We start from the raw sequence: 19,229 nt of genomic DNA on the forward strand, positions 1-19,229 counted from the left end.
TAAAGATACCTTTAATAGGAAATAACTCAAGTAAAAGTGAAAGACACCCAATAACATACTACTTGAGTAAAAGTCTAACAGTATTTGGTTTTAAATATACTTAAGTATCAAAAGTAAAAGTATAAATAATTTCAAATTCCTTACATTAAGCTAATCAGATTGCACAATTGTTCGTGTTTTTTTTTAAATTTATGGATAGCCAGGGGCACACTCCAACACTCAGACATCATTCAGAAACAAAGCATAATATAAGAGGCAGTAGAGATGACCAGGGATGTTCTCTTGACAAGTGCATGAATTGGTCAATTTCTGTCCTGCTAAGCATTCAAAATGTAACAAGTACTTTTGGGTGTCAGGGAAAATGTATGTAATTCAACGGCTCAGACACGAGACGTATGTGGCAGGCTCTACAGACAATCACAGACTACAAAAGGAAAACCAGCCACGTCACGGACACGTCACGGACACTGACGTCTTGCTTCCAGACAAACTAAGCAGCTTCTTTGCCCGCTTTGAGAATAATACAGTGCCACCTACGCGGCCCGCTACCAAGGACTGTGGGATCTCCTTCTCCGTGGACGACGTGAGTAAGACATTTAAACGTGTTAACCCTCGCAAGGCTGCCGGCCCAGACAGCATCCCTAGCTGTGTCCTCAGAGCATGCGCAGACCAGCTGGCTGGTGTTTTTACGGACGTATTCAATCTCTCCCTATCTCAGTCTGCTGTCCCCACATGCTTCAAGATGGCCACCATTGTTCCTGTACCCAAGAAGGCAAAGGTAACTGAACTAAATGACTATCGCCTCGTAGCACTCACTTCTGTCATCATGAAGTGCTTTGAGAGACTATTCAAGGATCATGTCACCTCCACCTTACCTGTCACCCTAGGCCCACTTCAATTTGCTTACCGCCCCAATAGGTCCACAGACAATGCAATTGCCATCACACTGCACACTGCCCTATTCCATCTGGACAAGAGGAATACCTATGTAAGAATGCTATTCATTGACTAAAGCTCAGCATTCAACACCATAGTACCCTCCAAGCTCATCTTTAAGATTGAAGTCCTGGGTCTCAACCCCGCCCTGTGTAATTGGGTCCTGGACTTCCTGACGGGCCGCCCCCCTGGTGGTGAAGGTAGGAAACAACACCCCCACTTCGCTGATCCTCAACACTGGGGCCCCACAAGGGTGCGTGCTCAGCCCTCTCCTGTACTCCCTGTTCACCCATGACAATAGTGGGCTTGATTACCAACAACAACAAGACAGCCTACAGGGAGGAGGTGAGGGCACTCGGAGTGTGATGTCAGGAAAACAACCTCTCACTCAACGTCAACAAATCAAAGGAGATGATTGTGGACATCAGGAAACCGTAGAGGGAGCACCCCCCTATCCACATTGATAGGACAGCAGTGGAGAAGGGGGAGAGTTTTAAGTTCCTCGGCGTACATATCACAGACAAACTGAAATGGTCCACCCACACAGACATTATGGTGAAGAAGGCGCAACATTGCCTCTTCAACCTCAGAAGGCTGAAGAAATGTGGCTTGTCACCTAAAACCCTCACAAACTTTTACAGATGCACAATTGATAGCATCCTGTCGGGTTGTTTCACCGCCTGGTATGGCAACTGTACCGCCCACAACCACAAGGCTCTCCAGAGGGTGGTGCGGTCTGCACAATGCATCACCGTGGGCAAACGACCTAACCTCCAGGTCACCTACAGCACCCGATGTCACAGGAAGGCCAAAAAGATCCCCAAGGATAACAACCACCCGAGCCACTGCCTGTTCATCCCGCTACCATCCAGAAGGTGAGGTCAGTACAGGTGCTGGGACCGAGAGACTGAAAAACAGCTTCTATCTCAAGGCCATCAGATTAAACAGCCATCACTAACACAGTGAGGCTGCTGCCTACATACAGACTTGAAATCATTTGCCACTTTAATAAATGGATCACTAGTCCCTTTAATAATGCACTTTCATAATGTTTACATATCTTGCATCACTCATCTCATTTGTATACACTGTATGTTATACCGTCTGTTGCATCTTGCTTATGCCGCTCTGTCATTGCTCATCCATATATTTATATGAATATATTCTTATTCCAATCCTTTATTCAGATTTATGTGTATTAGGTAGTTGTTGTGGAATTGTTTGATTACTTGTTAGATATCACTGCACTGTCGGAACAAGAAGCACAAGCATTTCGCTACACTCGCAATAACATCTGCTAACCATGTGTATGTGACCAATACAATTTTATTTTATTTAAGTAAAAAGTACATAATTTTCTTTAGGAATGTAGTTAAATAAAAGTAAAAGTTGTCAAAAATATATGTAGAAAAGTGAAGTACAGATACCCCAAAACATTTCTTAAGTAGTATTTTAAAGTATTTTTACTTCAGTACTTTACACCACTGGGGAATTGTAATATCCTGGTGTGATGGTATGGAACTACACAGTAACTAAACTAATTTGAAACAGAATTTGGCAAGTTCCCTTTCAAAACAATTACATCATTTTTTATTGATCTGCTTTCACCATGTACAGCTGCTGTACAACTACAGAAGCTTTTGTTTGGCATAAGAGCAACTTGTAAAGTGTTTCTGAGGACCCATCAAAACTGTTCAACTTTAAGCATACTAAAGTAGACATTTCTCTGTCCATGTTTTATGAGCTATGCATTTTGTACATGCATCATTTCCTATCTCTGGTCCAAAATAACAATTTCAACTAATGGTAGGAATTTTCTTGTCTCTGAACATTTGAAAGAAAAATATTATTTAAAATAGATTCATAGTCATCATACATAGTCAAGACCTAAACTGAATCATTTTCACATTGACTGTTCTCTGATTAAGGTTGTTACAATATGGTGACCAAAACTGCATCATCAGAGCTAAATACAGGTGACCTCAAGCAACAACACAGCATATATATCTCATTCTGCAATATGTCACACTATTATTCATTTATGGAGACAGATAAGTGTCAATATTATGTAAATAATCAGAATACACAATACTCAAATGTACATCAGTCACAATCCACAGACAGATACAATTTGCCTTGTACTCACACAATATTATTTATGTACTTGACTGTACATCCTCCACCCCCCACCACCACACAGAAACGAGCCCCAGCGGGTAGATAATGACGGTTGGGATATTCTGGGGACAAGGGGGGAAGTTTGCAGTGTTTCCTGTTGTTATTATTATTACAACATGAGGATGCGTCCCAAATGGCACCCTATTCTCTATGTAGTGCACTACCTTTTACCAGATCCCTATGGTCAAAAGTAGTGCACTACATAGGGAATAGTGTGGCATTTTGGACGCAATCCGTGGGACAATTCAGATTGCACAATTCAGATTGCCCTGGAATGTGAAAAGAGCGAGTTAAGGGCCACAGAAAAAGGTCACGGCCGCAATTATCTCTGGCCTCTGCCTGACTGAGACAGCTGAGCAGGCCTGGTATTCTTCCTGTTGCCTCTTGCTGTTGCTGTTTTGGGGGCCGAATGGACGATGTTTCTTAATCCCCATGGGCCCACTTGGTAGCTATTCTCGTACTTTTAAAGAATTGTACAATTTGGAAAGATATGAATAGGCTACCCGGAAAAGGCTTCTGCTGAGGATGAACCTGAATGGGGCCAGTATGTGCATAAGTTATTAGGAATATACATACATACAGCGCCTTCAGAAAGTATTCACACCCCATTACTTTTTCCACATTTTGTTGTTTTGCAAAGTGGGATTCAAATGGATTGAATTATTTTTAAAAATCTTAACGATCTACACAAAATACTCTGTAATGTCAAAGTGGAAGAAATTTTGAATTAAAAAAAAAGAAATAATTAAAAATAAAACACTAATACACTGAGTGTACAAAAAATTCCATGACATAGACTGACCAGGTGAATCCAGGTGAAAGTTATGATCCCTTAATGATGTCACCTGTTAAATCCACTTCAATCAGTGTAGATGAAGGGGAGGAGACGTGTTAAAGAAGGATTTTAAGCAGTGAGACAATTGAGACACGGATTATGTATGTGTGCCATTCGGAAGGTGAATGGGCAAGACAAATTATTTAAGTGCCTTTGAACAGGGTATGGTAAGTAGTAGGTGTCAGGTGCACCGGTTTGAGTGTATCAAGAACTGCAACGCGGCTGGGTTTTTCACGCTTATTAACAGTTTCCCGTGTGTATCAGGAATGGTCCACCACCCAAAGGACATCCAGCCAACTTGGCACAACTGTGGGAAGCATTGGAGTCAGCATGGGCCAGCATCCCTGTGGAATGCCTTCAAGTCCTTGTCGTCCATGCCCCGACGAATTGAGGCTGTTCTTCGGGCAGAAGGTGGTGCAACTAAATATTAGGAAGGTGTTCCTAATGTTTTGTACACAGTTTATATCTTGATTAGATAAATATTAAACCTCCTGAGTCAATACAGGTTAGAATCACCTTTGGCAGCGATTAAAGCTGTGAGTCTTTCTGGGTAAGTCTCTAAGAGCTTTTCACACCTGGATTGTGCAACATTTGCCTATTATTGTTTTCAAAATTCTTCAAGCTCTGTCAAATTGTTTGTTGATCATTGCTAGACAACAATTTTCAGGTCTTGTCAGATTTACAGTGCAATCGGAAAGTATTGACTTTTTCCACATTTAGTTACGTTACAGCCTTATTCTAAAATTGATTAAATATTTTTTTCCCCTCATTAATCTACACAAAATACCCCATAATGACAAATGACAAATCAAAAATGAAAATATTATATTTACATAAGTATTCAGACCCTTCACTCAATACTTTGTTGAAGCACCTTTGGCACCGCTTACAGCCTTGAGTCTTCTTGGGTATGACGCTACAAGCTTGGCACACCTTTATTTGGGGAGTTTCTCCCATTCTTCTCTGCACATCCTCTCAAGCTCTGCCAGGTTGGATGGACAGCGTCGCTGCACAGCTATTTTCAGGTCTCTCCAGAGATGTTCAATCTGATTCAAGTGCGGGCTCTGTCTGGGCCACTCAAGGACATTCAGAGACTTGGCCCAAAGCCACTCCTACATTGTCTTGGCTGTGTGCTTAGGCTCGTTGTCCTGTTGGAAGGTGAACCTTCGCCCCAGTCTTAGGTCCTGAGCTCCCTGGAGCAGGTTTTCATCAAGGATCTCTCTATACATTGCTCCGTTCATCTTTCCCTCGATCCTGACTAGTCTCCCAGTCCCTGCCGCTGAAAAATATTCCCACAGCATGATGCTGCCACCACCATGCTTCACCATAGACATGGCGCCAGGTTTCCTCCAGATGCGATGCTTGGCATTTAGGCCAAAGAGTTCAATCTTGTTTTCATCAGACCAGAGAATCTTGTTTCTCATGGTTTGAGATTCCTTTAGGTACCTTTTGGCAAACTCCAAGCGTGCTGTCATATACCTTTTACTGAGGAATGGCTTCCGTCAGGCCACTCTACCATAAATACCTGATTGGTGGAGTGCTGCAGAGATGGTTGTCCTTCTGGAAGGTTCTCCCATATCCACAGAGAAACTCTGGAGCTTTGTTAGAGTGACCAATGGGTTCTTGGTCACCTCCCTAAACCAAGGCCCTTCTCCCCCGATTGCTCAGTAAGGCCGGGCAGTCAGCTCTAGGAAGAGTCTTGGTGGTTCCAAATTTCTTCCATTTAAGAATGATTAACAGGTGTGCCTTCTTTAAAGTTAATTTGTGGACTTTCATTCCTTCTTAATGCGTTTGAGCCAATCAGTTGTGTTGTGACAAGGTAGGGGGGTATACAGAAGATAGCCTTATTTGGTAAAAGACCAAGTCCATATTATGGCAAGAACAGCTCAAATAAGCAAAGAGAAATGACAGTCCATCATTACTTTAAGACATGAAGGTCAGTCAATACAGAAAATGTCAAGCGCTATGATGAAACTGGCTCTCATGAGGACCGCCACATGACAGGAAGACCCAGAGTTACATCTGCTGCAGAGGATAAGTTAATTAGAGTTACCAGCCTCAGAAATTGCAGCCCAAATAAATGTTTCACAGAGTTCAAGTAAGAGACACATCTCAACATCAACTGTTCAGAGGAGACTGTGTGAATCAGGCCTTCATGGTCGAATTGCTGCAAATAAACCACTACTAAAGGACACCAGTAAGAAGAAGAGACTTGCTTGGGCCAAGAAACACGAGCAATGGGCATTAGGCCGGTGGAAATGTATGGTTCCAACTGCCGTGTCAATGTGAGACGCGGTGTGGGTGAACGCATGATCTCCGCATGTGTATTTTCCACCGTAAAGCATGGAGGAGGAGGTGTTATGGTATGGAGGTGCTTTGCTGGTGACACTGTCTGTGATTTATTTAGAATTCAAGGCACACTTAACCAGCATGGCTACCATAGCATTCTGCAGTGATTCGCCATCCCATCTGGTTTGGTCTTAGTGGAACTATCATTTGTTTTTCAACAGGACAATGACCCAACACACCTCCAGGCTCTGTAAGGACTATTTTGCCAAGAAGGAAAGTGATGGAGTGAATCCCCTGACCTCAACTAAATTGAGATGGTTTAGGATGAGTCGAACCGCAGAGTGACAGAAAATCAGCCAACAATTGCTCAGCATATGTGGGAACTCCTTCAAGACTGTTGGAAAATTATTCCAGGTGAAGCTGGTTGAGAGAAAGCTTTGCACACTCTTGGCAGTCATCTAGGCAAAGGGTGGCTATTTGAAGAATCTGAAATGTAAAATATATTTTGATTTGTTTAACACTTTTTTGGTTACTACATGATTCCATATGTGTTGTTTCATAGTTTTGATGTCTTCACTATTATTCTACAATGTAGAAAATAGTCCAAATAAAGAAAAACCCTGGAATGAATAGGTGTTCTAAAACTTTGGACCGGTAGTGTTACATCCCCATGTTCATCTTCCTCTGTGTGTTTAAATAAAGCTAAATAAACACTTGGGCTGCTTTATTCTCCTCTAACCGGGGGCGGCGTCAGTCACAATCCAGTTAAATACATAGACCCAGGTCACTCTCTTTCATGGTCCTTTGTCTCGCCGGATTTGTGACTTTGCTGACAGCACTAGAGCCCACAGAGACCACACAGGGTACTTTCTACACTGTACACCTGCTGTCCAGTGGAGCATGGCCCCGGGGTCTCCAGTGAACTACTACAATTGTCACGCCCTGATCTGTTTCATCTGTCCTTGTGTTTGTCTCCACCCCCCTCCAGGTGTCGCCCATCTTCCCCACTTATCCCCTGGGTATTTATACCTGTGTTTTCTGTCTGTGTGTGCCAGTTTGTCTTGTTTGTTATAGTCAACCAGCTCTTTGTCTCAGCTCCTGCTTTTACTCAGTCTCTCTTTTTCTCGTCCTCCTGGTTTTGACCCTTGCCTGTCCTGACTTTGAGCCTGCCTTCTGTCCGGTGCCCTTGCCCCTACTCTGGATTACCGACCTCTGCCTGACCTGACCCTGGGGCTCTCTGCCATCCTGTACCTTGGCCCTTCTACTCTGGATTATCGACCCCTGCCTGCCTTGACCTCTGCCTGACCTGACCCTGTCTGCCATCCTGTACCTTGGCCCTTCTACTCTGGATTATCGACCCCTGCCTGCCTTGACCTCTGCCTGACCTGACCCTGGGCCTCTCTGCCATCCTGTACCTTGGCCCCTCTACTCTGGATTATCGACCCCTGCCTGCCTTGACCTGTCATTTGCCTGCCCCTGTTGTTGCAATAAACATTGTTACTTCAACACAGTTTGCACTTGGCTCTTACCTGAAACCTGATAACAATGTGGATTATACCCCCTCTTGGGATCCCCACGCCTGCTGACGATGCATTATGGACCCTATGGCCTCTCCTCCACCTATGAGATGATACTCAGCACCAGGTGGGGCCAAATCCCCAGCAACCCAGCGCGTGGATTGTTCTTCTACGTTGGAGTACCAGGGAGTTGCAGCGTTGTGGACATCACTGCATATGTCATGAGTACAGGAAGCTTGTTTAGCCCGTATTGAGCAGAATATACAGTATTTTTCACATTATGCCACAGAAGACCAGATCCCGAGCTTCTACAGAACCACAAGTATTCCACTACCTCTCCCACTTTTCATCCCCATGTTCATCTTCCTCAGTGTGTTTAAATAAAGTTCCTGTATGTGTTAACTCTTGGGCTGCTTTATTCCCCTCTAACCGGGGGCGGCGTCAGTGAGTCACATTCCAGTAAAATACATAGAGCTGGGTCAAGGGGTGTGAATACTTTCTGAAGGCACTGTACATACACACACACACACACACACACAGAGACAGACAGACAGACACACAGATGTGACACATGCACACACACACACATTTCATTTCCCGAGGTATGTTAAACCAAATCAAACCATCTGAATAATTGACCCCAGTGCCCTACTCCCTTGTCACTGTTGTCGATCTCAGAGGACTAGATAAATGGAAGCAATACGACAACATTTCACCAGCCAATCAGAAGGCAAAATGTATTACCATAATGCAAAAGTCTATCCCATCATCTCAGATTTACTTCCTTGAGTGCCTAGGGTGTAGGGGCTAGGGGTTGTTTTGGGATTCAGAAGAGTATGGCTACATTCTGAACCTCTACCCGTGCACTCGTTCACTCCCCCTGATACATTTAAAAGCATTGGATTGGTGCAAGCATGACTGGAGAGTGTTTCCAACATATTCCTCACATCAGTCCATTATTTTTTTTAATCTATAAGAGTGCCCGCCCACATGGTATAAATACTATAGTTTTCACTGTAGTGTTTTTGCTGACTTTACTGTAGTATTGAATGTAGTGTTGCGGACATGATTGTAGTACACTGTAGTATTTACAGTTTACTTATACAATAAGGCCCGAGGAGGTGTGGTATATGGCCAATATACCATGGCTAAGGGCTGTTCTTAAGCATGACGCAACGCGGAGTGCCTGGATACAGCCCTTAGCCGTGGTATATTTGCCATATACCCCAAACCCCCGAGGAGCCTTATTGCTATTATAAACTGGTTACCAACGTAATTAAACCAGTAAAAAGTACAAAAAATTGTATACCCATGGTATATAGTCTGGTATTCCACAGCTTTCAGCCAATCAGCATTCAGGGCTCAAACCACCTGGTTTATAATATAAAATAAATAATGTAGTAAAAAAAACTGTAGTGTATATTTATATAGTAATAACTGTAGTATTTTGGCAGACTGTAGTAATTACTGTAGTGTTTTTGCAGACATTACTGTAGTATTTACTATAGTGTTTGAGGTAGTTCAGAGCTTCTGCTCTTTTCTATAACCTGTAGGTAACACAATATATGGTCTATACATATGGTCTATACATTTATACCATTCCAGCCATTACAATGAATCCGTCCTCCTATAGCTCCTCTCACCAGCCTCCACTGGTATATGCACATTAAATACTGTAGTATATACTTTAGTAATTACTGTAGTGTTTTTTACGGACTGTAGTGTTTTTGCAGACATTACTGTAGCATTTACTGTAGTGTTTTTGCAGTCTGTAGTATACTGTAGTATTTACTATAGTATTCTACACTATACTGTAAAATTCTATAGTAAGTACTACACATGTTCGAGGGATACTACAGTGTGTAGTATAGTATTCTACAGTATACTACAGTTTACTACAGAATTCTAAAGTAAGTACCGTAGTATTCTATACTACACTGTAGTATGTTACACTTCAGGAGAAGGGTAGAGAATCTGAATGTAGCCAGTACTAACCATTGATTGAAGCATCCAACAGACTTTGGCTCCCTCTACTGAATTTGGCCATAACATGCTATTTATTTTTTATTTTATTTTATTCAACTTGGCAAGTCAGAATAAATTGTTATTTACAATGACGGCTTACCCCGGCCAAACCCTCACCTAACAACGCTGGGCCAATTGTGCGCCGCCCTATGGGACTCCCAATCACGGCCGGTTGTTACACAGCCCAGGATCGAACCAGAGTCTGTAGTGACGCCTTAGACCACTGCGTCACTCAGGAGCCGATTGCTGTGGTATTGTAATCATTTGTAGAACCCTCACTTTGTTTTTGTTAACTGTTTAAAAAACGAATAATATAATTCACAGATATATAAAGCAAAGTGTAAAACATATTTTCTAGCTACGTTGATGTCAAACTAAAAGTATTACTATAACATGGTGACACAATGCAATAATATTACAGTACAATGCAAGAGTAGGCTACCATGCAATGTCATGTCAGTACGTGCTAGGTCATTTTACACCAAAATGTAATATATCAGATCATATAAAGTGCAGTGGTGTGAAGTACTTAAGTAAAAAATACTTTAAAGTACTACTTAAGTAGTTTTTGGGGGGTATCTGTACTTTACTATTCATATTTTTTGACAAATTTTACTTTTACTCCAATATATTCCTACAGAATTCATTTTCTATTAAGATATCTTTACTTTTATTCAGTTTGACAATATTTGTACTTTTTCCACCGCTGCTAAAATGTAATCTGGACAATTGTGAACGGCAAATGAATGTAACACATATGTTGACCACTAGGTGGTGGTAGAAGACAACTATTGTAGTTTGGACCATGGTTCGTTGTGCCTTCTATGTGTAAGATTTGAACTTCAGTTTATTGACAATAGAAAGAAAAAATATATTTTCATTGTCACTAAGGCTGAAACAGCGGTAATGTGATACAATGACCTTAATTGAAAACTATCTACAGCTGCTCTACACCGCCTGGTACGGCAACTGCACCGCCCATAACAGCAGGGCTCTCCAGAGGGTGGTGCAGTCTGCACAACGCATCACCGGGGGCAAACTACCTGCCCTCCAGGACACCTACAGCACCCGATGTCACAGGAAGGCCAAAAAGATCCTCAAGGACAACAACCACCCGAGCCACTGCCTGTTCACCCAGCTACCATCCAGAAGGTGAGGTCAGTACAGGTGCATCAAAGTTGGGACTGAGAGACTGAAAATAGCTTCTATCTCAAGGCCATCAGATTAAACAGCCATCACTAACACAGTGAGGCTGCTGCCTACATACAGACTTGAAATCATTTGCCACTTTAATAAATGGATCAGTAGTCACTTTAATAATGCCACTTGAATAATGTTTACATATCTTGCATTACTCATCTCATATGTATATACTGTATGTTATACCATCTATTGCATCTTGCCTATGCCGCTCTGTCATTGCTCATCCATATATTTATATGTACAGTATATATTCTTATTCCATTCCTTTACTCAGATTTGTGTGTATTAGGTAGTTTTTGTGGAATTGTTAGATTACTTGTTAGATATTGCTGCACTGTCGGAACTAAAAGCACAAGCATTTCGCTACACTCACAATAACATCTGCTAACCATGTGTATGTGACCAATAAAATTTGATTTGATATATATATTTTTTCTCATCACGTATTGTGTCAATGAATGACAGATGTGTTTGGCAAATAATTGATGATGGTGCGATGAAAAATATGTTGTATTCCAGTAACTTCAGCTGTTATGAATGCATGATAATGCATGATTGAGGTATTCAGGTTACTCACTAGTTCATAAATAGGCTACATTAGGTATCATTAACCCTGTATCCGCATCTTCATAATATACTAGCACTACTTGAAAATGTAACTAGGAGGCACCTATGATAAAGTACAGGCCAAACTGTGATGTAAATGTAAAGTACTGAAAGTGACCTTATTGGGTGAAACAGTAGAAATAGGGAAACACATACATCATAATTTCGTATAGCCAAATAGTCCACTGCTAGCGTTGGACATCCCTAAAAATTCTATAAGATCTGCAGTCCTTCGGGTCTGACGTCATCGTTTCCGCAAGCCCCCCCCCCCCCCCCCCCCCTCCCCCCCCCCCCCCCTACTTCCAGTGTCGGCGGCGTTGGCTTCTACCTACAGAATCCAACATGGAGTAACCAGAGATGGGGCTCGTACGGGGCCATCCTCACCGACATCAACGCACGATTTTAATTACCGCATTTCAGCATGGGCATTTCAGCATGGGGCGCGACGGGATTAAATCGGTGGAGGTATTCCAAAGGGATTTACTCTCTCGTGGATGCGCTCGAATAATTGTAGTAAAGCGCTGAGAGACGAAGAAGAGAAGCGAGAAATAACGCAAACAAACGGAAAAAACACTCGGAAAACTAAGCTACTACTGTTAGTGTGTGATCGAGGGGTTGGACGAGAAGGGAAAGATAAAATGAAGACACCACATTACGTACCCTCGGTGGAATATTATTGTAGGTGAAACGAAAAAATGACAGAGGAAACACACCCAGACGAGTGAGTAGCCTATAACGTTAGCTACTTCGCAAAAGTAGTCTTAATTGTTATTTTGCATGTTATAAATGCTCTAATTATACCCATGTCTGTTGATGGGATACTGAGACGGATGAGGAGAGTGGACCTAAAGTTTTTCCCCCAAGTTGAAAATGCTTTGTTACAATGTAACGTTAGTGGACAGAGGAGCGGGATGGTTAGGCCCCCTCGCCCTCCTGAACGACTTCAGTCTTGAAAGAGGGGGGAAGAGGGGAGGGATTGGATCGGAAACATTTTGTAAAGGGTTTACAGTGAATAGTTTCAACTGCACTTCATATCACCATTTGCCATGCAAATAACACGGTAGACTTTGTAACAACATTGTATGTTGACCACAATGTAAATTATGTGGGTGCACGGTCACGGAAAAAGTAGCTTTCGTTTGCATTGTGACGATGTTGGCTAGAAAGTCTTTCTTTGTGGGGGACTGATATGCCATATCCGCCATTTCTTTTCGTGAATCGCTCTAATTTGCATACTGTCCTTCATTCATAAAAATACCAACGGCAAAGGCCGAGAGGGTGCGCGCAGCGTTGATAGAGTTTACGCGAATATTTAATCATTTAATCATCAAGTACGATCAAATATGAATGTCTAGTTTGACAGATAATCCAGTTGATTCAGTCCAGTACCGAATGATAGTCAACATTTCCGCCCTAAAGTGTTTTATTTTATTATAAGTACGTTACGTTAGGCTATTAGGTTGGTTGTTAAAAAAAATGATCCCTCTATTTCTAGGGGTCAACCCATTTTCACACATGCCATTTTCTCATGTAAAAGTTCATTCCGTCTTACTTATAGGCATACACACTTTTGCTTTTCAAAATAGATATCCTATTGTAGCCTACATATAGCTTCCTCAGTGAAGGAAGGAGGAGGACCATCCTATTCATTGAATTTCATAAAAATAGTGAAACATTTAAAAAGTTATCATTTTTAGATAAAACTATAGGTACTAAATATTTTCACATTTCCCCAAATAATAGGGATGGACATCTGCCATTTTTTTAAAACTTTGAGTACTTGCATGATTGTTTTTCCAGTACTCAAATGAAGAAAAAAAGATATATATTTTAGAACATTTATCTATATGCCACCAACGTATAATTTATCATAACCATTACAAATAACACATCCTAATTGCTAAAATACCCCAGTCAATAAAAAAAAGTGCAATTTTAAAAGTAATTAATTGAAACAGTAATTTAACCTGGTTATATTTTATTGTGGAACACAATCTTTAAAAAGTTAGTAGCCTCAGCAGTGGTGTTTACTTGTAGAATCCTATGGCTGTGCAATGGCATAGCCTTATTTTTTTTTATTTTTTTTTACCAGGCTCAATTTTGTGAGTTGAAAGACCATTTTTTTAGGGTTACATACCCAAATCTGTCTTTTTTCAATATACATGCATTCGGTTTAGTTGGCCTAGGCTTAATGATTGTGATGAAAATATGCAATTTCTATTTATCAATCTGTTTTTCATATTTTCAGTGTGGAACCTGTCGCTGTTTAGGGGGGTTATAGCATAGGCTAACCAATTCTAAACGGCACTAGCAGTTCGCAAAGTAGTGTTGCCACCGCCTATTTCTTAATATCTTATTTAAACCTAACCCTTAACCCTAACGTTAACCACACTGCTAACCTTATGCCTAACCTTAAATTAAGACCGAAAATCAAGTTTTTGTTTTAATACAGTTTTACAGTATAGACAATTTTGACTTTGTGGCTGTGGTAACTATTGACAACTGCAAAGTAGCCTGAGTGGAAATTAGACTGGACACAATTATTCCAAAACAGCAGCTTGTTGTTGGAACACGTATTTCCTTCAGTCAACCAGTCCATTTAGAATTTGTGATAAAACTATCGTCATTTGGCATGGAATGTAGCTTGTGTATCCCATCAGTTAGATATGTTTTTTTATTTCTAAAGGTCTAGCGCGAGATTGTGTGTGGCACTCAGCATGCATGTGTAGAGGGAGCAATCAGAAACGCAATTGAGTGAGACACAGTGGGAAAGGGAATTTAGGGAGAACTGTTTGGTACATTTACATTTTTTGTCATTTAGCAGACATTCTTATCCAGAGCGACTTATAGTAGTTAGTAGGCCTACATCATTTTTTATACTGGTCCCCTGTGTGAATCAAACCGATAACCCTAGCATTGCAAGTACCATGCTCTACCAACTGAGCCACACGGGACCGCTTTGTTTAGTTTTTGTTGTGCCCCTGCAAATACATATGTACAAATGGAACACGAGTCAAAGCAAATTAACGTTGTCTTCAAAGACGGCCGAGTTTCGACCAAATATTTTTACAGTATTTGAAAAACGTGATCTCTGGTTAAAGATAGGTTTGATGTAAGTTCAAGTACTCGATTACTCATACCCATTCCTACCAAATAACTGATTAAAACACACTGTTTGCAATGGTCTGCAGTAGCCTCAACAGCACCCTCTAGGGTAGCACCATGGTGTAGCCGGAGAACAGCTAGCTTCCGTCCTCCTCTGGGTACATTGACTTCAATACAAAACCTAGGAGGCTCATGGCTCTCACACACTTACATAGACTTATACAGTAACCCTAACCATAGCTATATTTTGTTGTAATTTTTCTTCTTAGTTTACCTTTCACTTAGCTAATGTAGCAAATTTAGGCAGTATTGAATGTGTCACTTTTGATTACTCCATTTTGTCTCTCAACCTGTGCACCCACGGTATAAACTTTAATTTGTAGGCAAGGTTGTAGCAACCTCATGATGGGTATAAATTCCATTATCATGTAGTAGCCAAAACCTATTGATGTTACACTGAGCTGGGTGAATGGAATATGAATGACAGTCACCCGTGCTCTAGGTTGAATTCAGAAAAAAAGTGGGACGCTTTTTGCATTTCTGTCTTCTGTAACCTCTTTCGATGTCTATCCAACATATTAGCCCAACTAATGATACAACCAATGATACAATAGTCATCCCTAATATTACACGGCACTGACCACCACTGGCCTACACGTTCTATAAGGCGTATGTTTTGGGGTGTAGAGTACACCTTGGATGTTTGGCAATAAAGGTTCTGTTGCTCATAGCTTCATGTCCTTTATCCTGCGTGGAGAGATTTGGCAATAGCCTACTCCTTCAGGTCATGGGTTATCTTTTCTTATAATGATTTATGGTACACTCACACCCCTATAGGTAAACACATGACTCAGATGGTAATGTAAAGGGAAATCTAATAGTTTCAGCTTGTGAAATGTTTATCCAAACTGAAAGTACTAAAAGAAGCAGGTTACTTCAATCCATAACCGTTGGCGTTGACATTTCTTAAGCAATTGAACATGATTGAAAGGTGGGAATGTTGGAACAAGGTCGTCTTGGCAACTTTTTATGTGTGCACAAAAGGATACGTGGGATGCTCAGGTTCTCGAATGATATCACAAGTTTTAGTACCCTCGAGCAACAGGCCAGAGTAGTTACACAACAGTGTTCCTGCAAATTCCAGCTACCTACAGTACACAACTGTTAAAGACTGTTTTATTATATGTATCCAAATGGCTAATAGTGGTCCAGTTTTATTGGTCTAAGTGCAATAAAACTCTGCTGTACTATGCTAGACAGCAAGTTTGTGAGGTGTTGTCTTGCCTTGCATTCCCCCAATCCATGTGCACGTCCCCCCTCCCCGTTTCCGGAGGTTGGGTTGGCTAGTTGTATTGATCAGAGTAATGACGCCCCAGCACCGGCAAACTCTGAGCTGTCAATAATGCCACTGAGGGGAGAAAATGACATTGAGGAAAGGTCACCACAACTCTCCCCAGCTTCCCAGCCCCATTACTGCCCTGGATCGATTTCATATCAACCCTCCCCTTCCATGAGCTGGGCCGGCAGGGTTCAGCTCAACAACGGCGAAATTAAGCAGAGACGAGATAAAACTATTGGAGCCAAATAGTTGCTGTTAGTGATGTCATTTTTCCCTCTACCGAAACATTGTTTGAACGTCAACAAAGATATACCTCATTGCCACAGGCTTATTGTCTATCACCAACGACATGAAGCTTGTCATTACATGAATAATACTGCACTAGACAGTCTCTTTCATTCTAAGGTCTCGATCCCGACTTAAACTGCTCCAAACTTTGAGGGACTCAAACGTGGTCAACCTGTACACTACAAAAACCATTGGGGCTTTTTGCCTAGTGATTGGGAAGTCACGGGGCAGAGATGGTGTTGGCCTGTAGCCCAAATGGCAATGTGACATGTCTAATGGAAGATGGATTTCCTTTACTTCAGTTCAATAGTGGCATCGCACGGGTCCACATTCTGCCTCTATCGACTTCGCCACACAGACCTGCTCACGTTTCGGATATCTGTCGACAGGGGAGCGCATGTGAAAGCACCGCACAAGGTCACAGTGTCCTTTTCCTTTTCCCCCCGGTTTGGTTGACTTGGTTAAAGAGCATAGCCCCTCTCTTTGTGACGGCGAGGGAACTCATTCTCAATGTTTGGCAGTGACCAAGTGAAACACCATCTGCTCCATCTCTCTGCTGATAGGGGAACTGAGATCTGACCATTTTGTATGGGGATGATGTCATAAGCATGTGTGGAGTTTTCATTCGTTTTCTCCGGTGTCAGTGGACCACCTGAGGCAACAGTGTGCTCGAACGGCTGAACCTGTAACGTCCAGCCGATGGGCCTTTGGCGTAAAGTTAGCAGAGTCACCCATTGCTGGTGAACGGTTTGACATCATGACTAGTTTTGCAGATATTAGATTTGGGCATGTAAAAAGGAAGTTCAGTTTACTGTCGCAAAAAACTAGTTATTATCCTAGTTATTCCCATCCCAATGTACAGTACATTTGCCCCAATGGAGGTTTAAAAAAACTCTCAAGACACAAACTTATGCTGTAGAAAATGGTCACTAACATACTAAGTCTTGATGCCCCACTGAGGACCAATCAAAACTACCAACAGGTTTCTTAGCTAATAGGTTCTTGGATTTGATGTGATTGTGTGCATGTTGTGTGTTTTGGGGGTTTAAAAGCAGGCGAGGTAAGATTAGCCAAGCCTTATCACATCCTTTTCTTATCAGCGAAAGGGTGCAGAGGTTGGAACAATTTGAGCAGATTATTGTTTTATTTTTTACCCCTGTGTGGCAGTTTGTTTTATTTTATTTATTTTGGCAGTAGGTTTGGCAATGTGGTTATGGAACAGCTGCTTAAGTAACATTTACGTACAGAAATGTAACTATCTTTCGGTATGCAACATTTAAAAGTGCTGTTGAACTACAGTACCAGTCAAGCTTGGACACCTACTTATTCAAGGGTTTTTCTTTATTTTTATTTTTACTATTTTCTACATTATAGAATAATAGGGAAGACGTCAAAACTATGAAGTAACATGTATGGAATCATGTGGTAAAGAAGTATCTCCTGTTCCGTAGTGGTGGTGGTGTGTGTCTGGAGTATATTAATAAAGTGTGTTGCTACACTCAGTCTGTAGTGCCACCACTAGGCATGTGGTCTGTAGCCACAGATTACATGCCTATCATTTTCTATCCAATTTCAGCTGCCAGCCATACTGTGACATCTTCATTCTGAATTTAGTATACCTTCCATATAAAGGTCCCTGTAAAAACTAGAGCGTACTATACTAATCGGAGATGTGTAGGGAGAGGATTGTTGGATAGTAAAGGGGAGAAATTGCGGTGTAGATATTGGAGGGGGCGAACAGTTGACGTGGGGTCACACATGCATATGTATTTATGTTAAGAATAAAAAGATGAACACTGAGTTTTATTATAGTTGTAGTTCGCCAACCCTATGCCCAGTCCACTAATATATATATATATATATGAGTGATGGTTGATGGTTTGATGTTATTTTAAAATGGACAACAAAATTGCTTTTCTTTCAAAAACAAGGACATTTTTAAGTTACCCCAAACTTTTGAACAGTAGTGTTTGTGTGTACACTCACACACACATACACTGCTCAAAAAAATAAAGGGAACACGTAAACAACACAATGTAACTCCAAGTCAATCACACTTCTGTGAAATCAAACTGTCCACTTAGGAAGCAACACTGATTGACAATACATTTCACATGCTGTTGTGCAAATGGAATAGACAACAGGTGGAAATTATAGGCAATTAGCAAGACACCCCCAATAAAGGAGTGGTTCTGCAGGTGGTGACCACAGACCACTTCTCAGTTCCTATGCTTCCTGGCTGATGTTTTGGTCACTTTTGATTGCTGGCGGTGCTTTCACTCTAGTGGTAGCATGAGACGGAGTCTACAACCCACACAAGTGGCTCAGGTAGTGCAGCTCATCCAGGATGGCACATCAATGCGAGCTGTGGCAAGAAGGTTTGCTGTGTCTGTCAGCGTAGTGTCCAGAGCATGGATGCGCTACCAGGAGACAGGCCAGTACATCAGGAGACGTGGAGGAGGCCGTAGGAGGGCAACAACCCAGCAGCAGGACCGCTACCTCCGCCTTTGTGCAAGGAGGAGCAGGAGGAGCACTGCCAGAGCCTTGCAAAATGACCTCCAGCAGGCCACAAATGTGCATGTGTCTGCTCAAACGGTCAGAAACAGACTCCATGAGGGTGGTATGAGGGCCCGACGTCCACAGGTGGGGGCTGTGCTTACAGCCCAACACCGTGCAGGACGTTTGGCATTTGCCAGAGAACACCAAGATTGGCAAATTCGCCACTGGCGCCCTGTGCTCGTCGCAGATGAAAACAGGTTCACACTGAGCACGTGACAGACGTGACAGAGTCTGGAGACGCCGTGGAGAACGTTCTGCTGCCTGCAACATCCTCCAGCATTACCGGTTTGGCGATGAGTCAGTCATGGTGTGGGGTGGCATTTCTTTAGGGGGCCGCACAGCCCCCCAT

The 19,229-nt window shown here is 42.0% G+C and overlaps 1 protein-coding gene across 2 annotated transcripts in view; it reads left to right on the top strand.

Annotated features, from left to right (window-relative positions):
- Positions 1 to 11,935: 11,935 nt before the first annotated feature.
- Positions 11,936 to 19,229, top strand: part of LOC120065405 (sprouty-related, EVH1 domain-containing protein 2-like) — a 31,619-nt gene continuing 24,325 nt past the window's right edge. For both annotated transcript variants that reach the window (XM_039016394.1, XM_039016402.1), the window contains exon 1: positions 11,936 to 12,310. In XM_039016394.1, the coding sequence (XP_038872322.1) occupies positions 12,285 to 12,310 (26 nt within the window). In that variant the 5' untranslated portion in view covers positions 11,936 to 12,284. The remainder of the gene's footprint in view (positions 12,311 to 19,229) is intronic.

This window comes from Salvelinus namaycush, chromosome 2, assembly GCF_016432855.1.
Source record: "Salvelinus namaycush isolate Seneca chromosome 2, SaNama_1.0, whole genome shotgun sequence".
Taxonomy (NCBI): Eukaryota; Metazoa; Chordata; class Actinopteri; order Salmoniformes; family Salmonidae; genus Salvelinus; species Salvelinus namaycush.